The sequence below is a fragment of the Antennarius striatus genome, chromosome 15, assembly GCF_040054535.1.
Source record: "Antennarius striatus isolate MH-2024 chromosome 15, ASM4005453v1, whole genome shotgun sequence".
Lineage (NCBI taxonomy): Eukaryota > Metazoa > Chordata > Actinopteri > Lophiiformes > Antennariidae > Antennarius > Antennarius striatus.
In genome coordinates this window covers 10972778-10985021 of record NC_090790.1, presented here as the reverse complement: position 1 = coordinate 10985021, position 12244 = coordinate 10972778, and the positions used below count along the sequence as shown (strand labels likewise).

General features: G+C 40.2%; 1 protein-coding gene across 5 annotated transcripts; it reads right to left on the bottom strand.

The window, feature by feature from the left end:
• Positions 1 to 233: 233 nt before the first annotated feature.
• On the bottom strand, positions 234 to 12152 carry rbm18 (RNA binding motif protein 18). Of its 5 annotated transcripts, none has more exons than XM_068335173.1 (7): positions 11965 to 12152; positions 10660 to 10773; positions 6041 to 6167; positions 5165 to 5251; positions 3351 to 3392; positions 2498 to 2598; positions 234 to 1128 (listed from the first exon to the last, which is right to left on the bottom strand). In XM_068335173.1, the coding sequence occupies exons 2-7, from the start codon at positions 10764 to 10766 to the stop codon at positions 945 to 947; spliced, it is 648 nt and encodes a 215-aa protein (XP_068191274.1). In that variant the 5' UTR covers positions 10767 to 10773; positions 11965 to 12152; the 3' UTR covers positions 234 to 944. The 5 variants fall into 5 exon arrangements, with proteins under 5 accessions (XP_068191274.1, XP_068191276.1, XP_068191275.1 ...); XM_068335175.1 differs by having other exon boundaries at positions 5171 to 5251; positions 11965 to 12151; XM_068335174.1 differs by lacking the exon at positions 11965 to 12152 and adding an exon at positions 10923 to 11951.
• Between the last annotated feature and the right edge of the window lie 92 nt (positions 12153 to 12244).

The following is a 12244-nucleotide window of genomic DNA, read 5'->3' as shown; positions in this document are numbered from 1 at the left end:
ACTATATATTATCAGCAAAACCGCAAGGACTAGAGCGGCAGGCATGGAGTCTTGTGACAAATCCTGAAAGCAACCCGTACTTAAAGAACAATGTGGAGAATACACACACACACACACACACACACACACACACACACACACACACACACACACACACACACACACACACACACACACACACACACACACACACACACACACACACACACACACACACACACACACACAGCAGATTTGATATTGAATTGCCTTTAATTGAAAAATCAAAATAAAGAGACTGTTTCAGAGAAAATACCGATATTCTAAACAACTTAAAAGAAGTCAGTAAAAAGATACTGAGGGCGTGTAAAAAATTGGATCCAGGGGAAAATGACAAACTATTAGGTAGAGTAAAATACGTCACACAAAAATACTGCAACTTACAGTATAAGCCGCTGAGTGGCTGAACTCCATCGATACATGTGTTACATATCTGTGTGGATTCCACCTCATTGAAATCTCAGTCAAGACTATAAAAAAACAAACAAATCCCCCTTCAAATTTCATTTTTAAATAATGTGACCTGAAAGAATGACGAAATAGTAATATTTCTCTTTCCTGTGTCATGTGATTCACAATCACACCAGTCGCCTGCATTAAATCTCTGCAAAAGTGAGAAAGCAGACTGATAAATGATCCAACTTTCACAGCAGTCAGATGTGGGTCACATGTTAAGACTGAGACTGTAACCCAAAATAGCTATGGAAAAAAAACAAACAAACAAACAAACAATAAACACTTACGATATTTGTCCAGAATTTGCATTTATAAAGAGTTCAGGTTTTCAAAATATTTTTAACAACTTAAAAAATACTTATTCCCAGACAGAAGCTGTATAGTCTTTATAGTATCTAGTGTGCAGTCTGTGTGTGGGTGGGGATCTCCAGAATGAGTGGGTGGATGGGTCATCTCCTAAACCTGCGGAAGGGCCTGCTCTGGTTATTGCGTTGTGATTTAGAGTAGGGCTCCCAGCGTTTCCTCTCTGGCGGTTTGTTGTAAACGTAGGCCGATGGGCCCGAGTAGTCATCATCTGGATTCTCTTCCATCATCTGGAGCTTGGCCTCGATGGCGCGGATCTTAGCACTTGTACTGGAGAGGAGGAGGAGGAGGGGGAAGAAAAAAGTGAAGATATTGTTAGCAAGGCTGAGTGGGAGATACCAGTATTGGAGCTAAGGGTGACAGAGTGATTGGCAGATGGAGGGGAAAATACGAGGAGGCATTACTGCTCTTAGTAACAGCAAGGCACAGGCGCAGGAGTAAAGAAAAAAATCACGAGTGCAACCGTGAAATTACCCTTTGAGCTACATGAAAAATTGAGAAAAACTTGCATTCATATGATGAAACTGAATTTGAAGGAGCTCAGAGAGAAGTTTGTGGGAAGATTGCAGTGCAGGTGAGGAGAACGGAGACTGAGAAGAGTGTAAGAACGATCCAAAATGCAGACGGAGAAGGGGAGATGGAGAGTTTATATTTCCTCTCTTGTGTACAGAGAACGTTTTTTTTAAGTTTACAGACTCAAAGTGCGGTGTCTTTCCACAGAAGAATCATGATAACTGAGCTGGAACATGCACTAGACCGCCTCCGTGAGAGGCTACTGTAAGCACGAGAGGCCTTTTACCAACATAACAGTGCTCCATGTCCCCAGCGTACTAAATGTGCATCCACTAGACGGATGCAGACAACTTCAACACTTCCACAAACATTGCTCTCCAACCCAAGTGTTAGTCATGTAGTTCTCACAAAGTTGTATGTTGTGAGATAAACAAGCCCACGAGCTCTCCAACGGCAGTGTCTGAATGCAATCGGAGTTAAATGCAGGATCTATTCAAGGATCTGTTCAAGTAGCGCTTGGAAACAGGTAAATCACATCCACACCCAGAATCCTATGATGTCATGGATCCATAAAAGTTTCCTGAGATTTTTTTAAATAATTTTTTTCCTGAAAATAAATATTTTATCATCACAAAGCTGCCATCTAACATACTGAATACAAAACCCGTTAATGTGTTAACTTAAGTGCCATCATGCTTCCAACCTCTTCTGAAAGTAGGTAGTGAGGCTGTCCTATATAAGAACACACTTGTAGGCCTCATACACTACGGACGACAAAACTAGTTGTGAAAAATGAAACCCTAGAACCCAAGAGAGACGTCGGAACCCTGCTTACTTTCTTAGCTCAGAAGACCTGGGCAATGTCGGTAGCTGTGAATGTTGAGTTGTTGGTTTTGGACACGACAAATTCAAATTTTAATGCCGTAAGTGTCGGAGAAGAGCTCGTTTGACCACTGGACAATCAGGATAGCTGACATATTTTGACTATACGGTAGGCCAGTACTTACAACTGGAGGCCCACTATGGACCAAACAAAACCTTATAATTTGCTGGCCATGCTGCCACACAGTCCACAGAAATGACTGATTAACAGCAAATGATTACCTTGCACGAGTTTGATACCAACCTGAGGTGATTGTTAGTAACTGATCCCTCTTCTTTGGAGCCGCTGCTTGACGGTTCCAGGCTGGAAGGCATCGTCTTTTCATTCCGGAACCCTTCGAACCTCTGAAAAGACCCATGGCCGAGACAAACAGACGGGGAACAAACAGGTGATGGAAACATGAATGGACGAACAGATGGAGAGAGATAAAGGGGTAAAAAATTGAAGCAAGAAAACACTTGTACAGGGAAGAGACAATAGGATAATGGCACAATACAACACTCACAATAAAGATAAAAGTCTGTTTTAGGGCCTGGTGTCCAAATATGTGAAAGGTGTTAAATGAACTACAACTCAGAGCCAGAATCATGTCTAAAAACTGTTCATTGAAAGGTAAAATAGGGATTTTCTTTGCTGCTAAAAACAAAAAAATGAGCTCAGTGGATCACTTGTGTTTCTCTCAACCCAGGTTTGTGTCAAAATGAAGATAACACTCTCTAAAGGAACAAATGGTGACATAACCTCAGTGCATTTGGGGGAAAAAAATCACACCTGCATATAAAGACATTTTAGTTTGAACAAGATCACATAACAAGAAGAGGAAGACGAGAATTTAAACAACAATCCTGTCAGGCAGACTTTCTGACATCATCAGGGCTCCTGATAAACACTGACAGCAGTCCTCCAGAGAGCATGCCCCTGCTTCCTCCCACAAGCATCAACATTATTAAACCAGAGTATTGATTTTGTTTGTGTCTGATCAAACAGACAGTAACCAAACAGGGAAGTGTGTACATCTCATAATCACACCCTAAAGGCACGCAAAAGTGTAGCTGGAGCAACAACCAATGTCAGCACTCATTCTTTTCAAAACCACCTTCCATATATCTCCACCACCCCAACACAGAACTCTTGAGACCTATGGAGAAAAAAAAAAAAAGAGGACAAAAACGACACAGTCACAAACATGATGGATGCAAGGAATGGAAGAGCTTTGTGTTGCAGCAGCATTTTTGCAGGGAAATGAGCGATCAGTTTGTGCAAGAAGCACTGAAGTTATCAAGTTATATACATGTACAAAGCAGCACATATAATATTACATAGGGTGGAAAGGAATACATTCCATGTATAGCCAAGAATAGGTCTAAAACAATGATCAGTCCACAAGCCAGGACCCTTCCCTTCCACCTATTCCTAAAGGCCTGGAGCTGGAATGCATATAGATCCACGCAGAGCCTTAATCTGTAGGCAATCCAAAACGTTACTTTATGGGACAATAGAGTAGAAGTACATCTGGCTGTTTAGACACACATCTTTAACAACAATCTAACATTAAACAGGAATAAATTAAGACTCAAACAGTTTAATAAAGAAATGTGGTTAATATTTTGTAGGTTTAAGGATTTGGAGTTAATCCAGTCACCGGAATGGTGGGAGCAGGTTTTTCTTTTATCAAAGTGTCGTATGTGTAACATGTTACTCAGCTATATGTGTGTTGATTATGCAAAATGATTCTGCAGTTCATTGAATAAATGTTGAAAATGTCAAGTCACACACGCACGCACGCACACACAAATTGTCATCTTGTCCTGATATTCAAAAACAAATATTTGGTGTTAGAAACCACAACCAAGGGAAGTTTTAGGTGCTGCATTCATAACCAGCATGATGGGATAAAATTCTGCATCTGGCAATCAATTTTTTTCCAGCTGGGATCAATCCTGGCTGGAGAGGCTGGTCTGCAGAAATCAGTTGGACTGCAGGATGGGTTAAAGATACTACTTCCTGTGGAGCAGCTTTTCTCACACCTGCTGGCATCATCGCATCAAACATGTCAAATCTGACCTGAACAATTTAAAATGAGCCCAAACTGCAACGGTCTTCCTTTAAAAACTAAACATGTAATCCCATGTTTTACTTCTCTTGCTTCCTCACCCAGTGGATAAAAACAACAACCAGCACACAGGAAAACTTTCTCCCAGACAGTCGGCAAACTAATTCCACAAGGCGTGCAGATGATGCGGAATGTAGGTCAACATTATTTGCCCCTTGAAAAAGACTGGCATTAACTGAACATTTGCAATTTAAAGATTTATAATTTTAGTTTTTAATATAAACACCAACATCTGCGTATAGTTACAAGAAGTGATCAGACTCATCCTACGGTTGCCTTAAAGGCAGTTGAATTGACCTTGACCTCCTGCCACTATTCGTTTTTGTGTGTGTGTTTGTGTGTGTGTGTGTGTGCGTGTTTACGCGTAGGGCGTGATTCGTCTCTATACAGGATATCCCTTCACCCCTTGCCAGTAGGCTGTCTATTGTTAAGAGACAGGCATAGGTTATGCTGGGACCCCACTGTTCTGTGATTCCTGCAGCAGTAACACAAAAGTGAAGCAAAATGAAAATCAACCGATGCATCAGTCAGTTGGAGGTTTATATCATTTTGGTTGCTTTTCTGCCTTGTACTTATCTACAGCACACAGGTTCCTGGACTGTTTTTTTTATTTTTAAATCTCTTAAGGTTAATGACGCAATTTTCACAAGACCGTTGTATATTTAGTTTGTCAGCCTTTGGAGGGAGACCACAAACCAGAGCAGCAATCGCCATTGCAAAGAAGCGTGTCTTATCCCAGTGAGGCATCATGGAGCGTTCCATTTTTAATAAAGATTTAGACTGAATTTGACACTTACCCTCACCTGTGCATGCGCCCAGCGCACAACAAGCTTTTTGGACAAAGCTAGTTTCCCATTTAGACACTGGATAGCCCTCTCTGCCTCCTGCAGACACACAAACACAGAAGGCAAGATTTTTGACAGTTTTGATTAAAAATCTGTGTTGTTGACTGCACCCGAGTCATTAAATAATTAGCCTTCCCAGTAATAGACAGCGATGTGCTGCTCTGCCTACAGACCATTAATGACGTGTGTGTGTGTGTGTGTGTGTGTGTGTGTGTCTGCTGTGTGTTTGAGAGGCAATGTGGCAAAATGCAGTCCTGTGGATCAAATGAGTAAGCGCCTTTGGTGCTAAATTATATTAATGAAGTAGTTTTTCTCTGAGAATGTGTGTGGGTGTGCAAGATAAACACACACTTCCTATGTATAATCCTTTTGGACGGCTTCATATCACACAGATAGGGCTAGCTGTGAAAGCAGATGCTTATCACCATCCCTCAGGCGCAATCCAAAACAAATACCGCTGTGGAGCTGTGAAGCTGAGAGGGATTCAGTCCACTTCAGCAAGACACACAATCAGGTCCTAAGCACGTGAAGCAGTAACATGGGAAGTATAGTTACACTTAATCAAGGGACTACTTTAAAAAGTATATTTGAATAGACGAGGGCACGAGGAAATAACATTTCAACTGGCATTTGTTAATGTCATCACCTTCGAATGATCTTTTGCAAACTAAATTTGTTGTAATATTTGTTCGTAAGAAATTATTAAAATGACACACATGTATCACGTTATTGGAAAAAAACAACAACAACAATTTCAAAATGTAACAGTTGTGGTTGTTTGATCGGTTTACAAAATGAACACAGATATGACCTTCGTCTTGCACGTACCTCCCTGGTGTTGAAGTTGACGAAGCAGTAGCCCCTCGGTTGGCCCTCCAAAGGCCCCGACTTATGGAACAGGAAGTCAAACTGTTTCACATTCCCAAACTTCTCCAATAACTTCACCAGGTGATACCTGGAGGGAGGAAAATACAGGGGAAAAAAACATAGAAGAGGCTTAAATGATATTTATTCTGTGACAGAAAATAAGAACGGGGGTAACATTTTTACACAGATGTCCAACACCAGACATGGGGCTAATATGCAGTACTGTAGATCATAGGTCAGTCTTTTGAGCAGATACATGGCTCTGCGCCACACTGAATTTGCCACCTTATATTCCATTAATCTGTCAAGAGGGGCTAATGAGAATGACGCCTTTCACTCGCTGACACCTTTTTAGCAGCAGGTCAGCTGGTCTAGCAGCTCAGTGACAGTAAATCTCTCACTGAGACAATGTTGAGGATACAGTAGCAGGACAATGAGGGAATAAAAAAGAGGAAACCTCAAATCCCCCATGAGCGCCGGGCTACGTACAAACAATATGCATTCACTGTTTGGAGCTGCCTGGAACTGTCAAGCTGCATATGAACATACGTGTACAGGAAAAGAACAGCGAGTTCAGGGCTGCCTGAAAATGACTGTATATTCACTGGTATTTTAGCATCAATGCTCAGCTACTGATACCTTTAAAGGCACGATCAACAGTAGGTGCTTTTTCCATCTCCTGAAGTGTCAAAGCTTCTTTTAATGAACTTATTTATATTTTTGCACAAAACACTGAAGCCTTTTTCTTCATTCCTTTGAGATGAAAGATATTTTATGATTATAGTACTTTTAATTAATGGTTAGATATTTCTAAATGAATATAAATGTTTGTGCAATTGATTATTTTGTCCTGTAGCCAGATATTTTCACAGAATACTAAGAAATGTTTTGTGTGTGTGTATATATATATACAGTATATATATGTATAAAATATTTGAGAAAGTAGAATTCTGAAAATTTTTGCTTTAAAAATGGATGAAATGACAAATCAGTTACATAAAAAAATCTTTCAAATACCTGTAAAATTAAGTAATAAAGCAATCATATGCATCTGATGTTCACCAAAGGTCCTCTGCAACAAACAGAATCTTTGTGATTGGAATATCATCGGACCCACCATGAGATACCTCATTATGTTCTTGGATTCAGTGTAACATGTCATCTTACTGTACCGACTATACCACTTCACTTCAGTGTCATTCATTTTATCATTCTACCTGTGTTTTTTTCTACGCTCACGTCTGTGACACAAGAAAGTCCACTTAACCATAAAAAGCAAAGACTAAACCTAAAAGAGCTAACAAAAGAAATCAACAAATGACTTCCTGTGTTTTTGTTTTGATGCCCGTACCTGCACTGGAGTGACCTCAAGTGTTTTGTGTTGCCGTTAATGATGAATGAAGCTTTAGCCTTTGATTGTTTAGTCGCTCGTGATTTTTTTTTTCATCCTGAGGTCATTTGAGTGTGTGTGCGTCATCATGGCAGAGATGACTATATGAGACGTTATGAATGAGGCTGGATATGGGATGTGAGGGGTTGAGGTGTGGGTTTGAGCAGCAGGTTGTACATATGTCTTCCCACTTCTATGACTCCCTTGAGATCTGGAGGCCAGAGAGTATTTCTGCTTTTCCCAGACAACACCCTGCGAGGCTCCCATGTGAAAGTGACTCCTCTGGATTCATTTAGAAAGACAATCCTCGATATATAATGTTCACATTGTTATATATACGTAACACTTTTCCACACTCTGATCCACAAATACTTTGCTTTTCTACTTCATGCGTGGTTAGTAAATGAGAAAGGCGGTCATTCAAGTCAAATGGGGAAAGTCTTAAAATTAATGTTTTGCTCTAAAAAATAGCATTTTATACAACGTTTGAATACATGCATGCAGCATGTTCATGCATATGTGCAAATGTGACAGAGATGAAGTAGTTGACACTATCGACACTGAGCTGAACCACAATGGACTTCTTCTCCTGGGGGCTGTAAAAACCGCCGGAGGAAGAGGAGGCTAGGAGGAGGGGAGGAAAGGGAGGGAAAGCTGGGCAGCAGGAGAGTAAAGTTCAGGGAGGGGATGTTGACGGGGAGGTGAAAGGTTGAGAAAGAGGAGGAGAAGCCAAAAGAAGAGAGGAGGTGAGAAGCCAGGTAGGAAAGATACACGAGCAAGGAAGCGAAGAAGAGGAAGGAAGGAAGAAAGGAAGGAAGAGGGGGATGTGAGTCCAGTCCAACAAAATGATGAGACAAAAGGCTCAGAGCAGAATTCTGCTGGCCAGAGGGGAAAACTTGAGACAGGAGGAGGGGCGGGTTTTGACTACACGGCAAGCAAGCCATGTGCAATATCTTTCAAGAACAAAAAAGAAATACTCAGTGTGTAAAGGGATGGTTAAAAGTTCTTTTAAAGTACGCAATGACCTCTGGGGACAAAAAAATCTAATGCAACCAGTGTGCCAAAAAGACAAAGTGATGAATTTACATGAGTGAAAATTGTTTCCTCTCGGAGCAGCCAAAGCATGAAAAAATAAAAATGTGTCGAAAGGTCCAATTACACCTGCTGTGTCCCTGTGACTGGAAAAGAACTGGGATGCTAACCTGAGCATCTCAGTGATGAGGAGTTAAAATAGTTTGACTGGTAGGGAAGCCCTCGTTGTCACTGAGCATTTGAAGAGTTAGGAGCAAGTTGCTACATGCACAAGAATAAGAGAAATCGTTGTAAGCTTAGGCACAACCTTCAGATAGATTCTTGTCTATTTGGGAACCCCAAGCCCAAAAAGGAATCCTGAAGTTTCTTAAAAAACTTGAGCTCAGTCACATAAACACGGCAAAAGTAATTTTTGATACAAAAGAAAAATTAAATGACAAAACCTCCCTGTTTATCGCAGCAACATTAATCTAATACTTAATTTAAAGCAGAATGTGTTGAAAATATTGTGGTCAGACAGATTAAATGAGTCTAAAACTATCTCTTGAGTGCACTGGGAAACATATGCATTAGACTAATCTGAGACAAATCACTTGTAAGAATGGAAATAAGAAAAAAATAAAATAAGAGACGCTCCCAAGGAGCAAACACTGATATTATAGATTTTGGTTGTTGTGAGTCATTTCATGACCGCACAGTGAGCAGATTTTCAGATCTGATCTGGAAATGAGACGAACCACCAAAGTCAAAGTTGAATTCATAACAATAGCAATCGAGAAAACCAAAGGGAGAAAAAAAAACCGCAAAAGCCACAATTTCATGACAAAACTGATGGGACTCCAGAGTTTCGTGGAAAAAACTTTTTCTGATTTACACTGACAAGACTGATGGAACCGTTCTTAAGTAACCCTCCATTTATTTTGTACCTAATTATAGAGAAAATTTGACAATGAAGACTTGTTTTAAATCAGCTAAACAAAACTCACTTTTAAATTGTAAAAATATGAGTTCCATTCACAGATTCACTCAAACCTGTACCTCATATTTCTGGTTATTTCATCTCTTCTCCTATTTTGGCTTGGTTTACTAGGACAAACAGGGGGATACCACTACTGTGTATGTGTCCCAGGAGCTAATTAATCTTCCCAATCAGCACCAGGACTCACAGGCATTTCTCTTGTTTTCCCTCTATGCTGTGAAGCAGCGTATGCAAGAAGAAGTAGAGTAGAGCAGGGTGAAGGGAAGGAAACGCCTGTCTAGACACCCACCAGAGCTGCAGTCCATACATTCTCCAGCAGCCCCCACAGGCACACAAAAACACCCCTCACCCCCCAAAAAAACACTGTGTGTCTGTCCATCACAATATATGCAGGGGTCACCTTTGGAGATTTGCACACTCTGACAATTACAAACACGCCCCCAGACACAAATGCAACAGCGGAAAGATGTCTGCATTCATAAATGACGTTGTTGAAGCCTAAAATATCCTTTTACACACACACACACACACACACACACACACACACACACACACACACACACACACACACACACACACACACACACACACACACACACAGACACACACACACACACACACACAGCTCCAAGTTGACACACAGAGAGTAAACAGGGCAGGTGAGAGAGGAATGATGGCTGCTCCTTAGCAGAGCAGGTTGCCATGCATCGCTGCCTCTCTTTCACACACCCAGCTCCATCTGTTTAGTCTCAGCTCACAACTCACACACAGACTACACACACAGTTAATCAATCATAAATTCACACACACAATACACCGCCCTCTATGAGGCAAAGGCAGGTAAGTTAAAAAGCATTGCCTTAAAGTCTATAGCATGGACAGACTTATAAAAGCCTCAAAGTTGGACACTTGCTGCAGCTAAAAAACAAAACTTGACTGAATAAAGTTAAAGTGGTTGCTTATAATGTATTTTTTGTCATTTTGTTTTTTAAATAAATATGATAAGTGTTTAAAGATCTAACAAGCTGAGTGCTAACTCAATGTAAACCAACTGAGACATTATTTGATATTACAGTTTGTCTTTTAAATAGCAATTGCCAAGTTGAAGAAAAATATATGGAAAATATATACAGTATAAATAAATATATTTTATCTGAAATGAGTAGTGAATTTACTCACTCTGTAATTTTGGGATCAATATTGCCTATCCACAGGCGGTTTCCTTCATGGGCCGCGCTCTCTGAAATGATGGAAGCATTTTCCACTGTACCTGCTGCAGACGACATGTGTACTCTGAGGGGGAAAGAAGTAGATGACACAGAAATTAAGTTAAGAAAGAAAAGGCAGGTGTCGGTCAACATTTTCCATTTGTATTTGTGTGGAACCATTTGGTAATTTTCACTTGAATGTGGTCTTATGTGTTTGTCAAGCTGTGTACTTACATGTCCTCAGTTGTGTATCTGTTATCCTTGTTGTCTTATTTATCTTGTCTCTTTAGGGTTATTGGGGCTTTATTTGTGTATTTATATGTTTATCTGTATTTATTTGTTCCCTCACAGCTGTGCTGTCTTGTGGAACATGATTTCCTTCAGCGTAAATGAAGTATCTGTCAATTTATTTGTCTGACAGTCTGTCTCTCTGTCACCTGCCTGAGCACTGTGGTACATATTATTAGTCAGCATACATCTGGACAATTAAAGAAAAATATGATCAATTGTCTCACCTGCTGTCCGTTCAGCCACATGGAGATTAAAATGCAGACAGTGCTGAGATTCCTAATCTGATTTTTAGAATGGGTAAGTGCCTTGAACAGACTAAACCCAAAGGTAGTTCCAAAGCCAAATGGAACACAAAAAACAATGACTACTAAAACAATAAATATGTTGAAGCAAATACATATTAGTTAAGTTATCCTCACAAATTTAAAAGAGATTTTGTATCTCAGTCCACATTGACAGAATTCTTTCTCGTTTTCTGGCACGAACTTTAAACGCCTTCTTATAATTCGATCTGAAAATAGATGCTATTGCATTAGGTCACACGTCAAATGTCTGAAAGTGCCCTTTTTATACAAAAGGTTAAGAATCCACATCTAAGATTAGTGTAGATAGGGTACCGTGAGAAGCATTCAGCATATTTGTTCGTTACATTTTCATATTATTTGTTACAGATTGGATAGCTTGCACAGAATCCTGAAATCATACAAGGTGAAAAATTTTTATCCATGTTGTCAAACAAACACGTGGCTCAGACATACAGTCGGACAATAGCAATTGTTTTTCTCTGTTTATCCGCTAACGTTGGCTTAGCTGATTGAATAATCGTTGTTGTTGGTGTTCGTCATGAAAAGTGATTCCAAACTATTTTGGGTGATCCAGTTAGTGAGATGTGCAGTTACCAATAGACAAATACATCCACTAAATGGTTAATCGTCAGTGTCAGTGAATTACTAGCATTTAGCTATCATAGATGGTGTCACTTTACCTCCTCGATCTATAAAACCTTCTCTTTGACGTCGTCGACCTTTTCGACAGGATCACAGATCCCCCTTCTGGGATGAGTAAGTAACGTCAAAACGTATTACAAATCATTTCAAGTAATGTGTGTATTTTCCTATTTTAAGAATTACAAGACGGGTTAGCACGAATGATAAACAACAGTCGCCTATCGTCTGACAATGAAGGCGCATGCTGATGACGTTTGTTTCAGCGCCTGTGGAGTCCAGAGGAGGCACTCGTTTTAGTATTTAGCATCTCCCGTACAT

What these genes read in the sequence shown, in the direction of transcription:
- rbm18 (XM_068335173.1), bottom strand. Translation starts at nt 10,766, where the DNA reads ATGTCGTCTGCAGCAGGTACAGTGGAAAATGCTTCCATCATTTCAGAG. An exon ending in ATTGATCCCAAAATTACAGA is followed by an intron (nt 6,168 to 10,659) that starts GTGAGTAAATTC and finishes TCCTCCCTCCAG; the next exon opens with GTATCACCTGGTGAAGTTAT. An exon ending in GTGGTGGAGATATATGGAAG is followed by an intron (nt 2,599 to 3,350) that starts GTGGTTTTGAAA and finishes GGGTCTTTTCAG; the next exon opens with AGGTTCGAAGGGTTCCGGAA.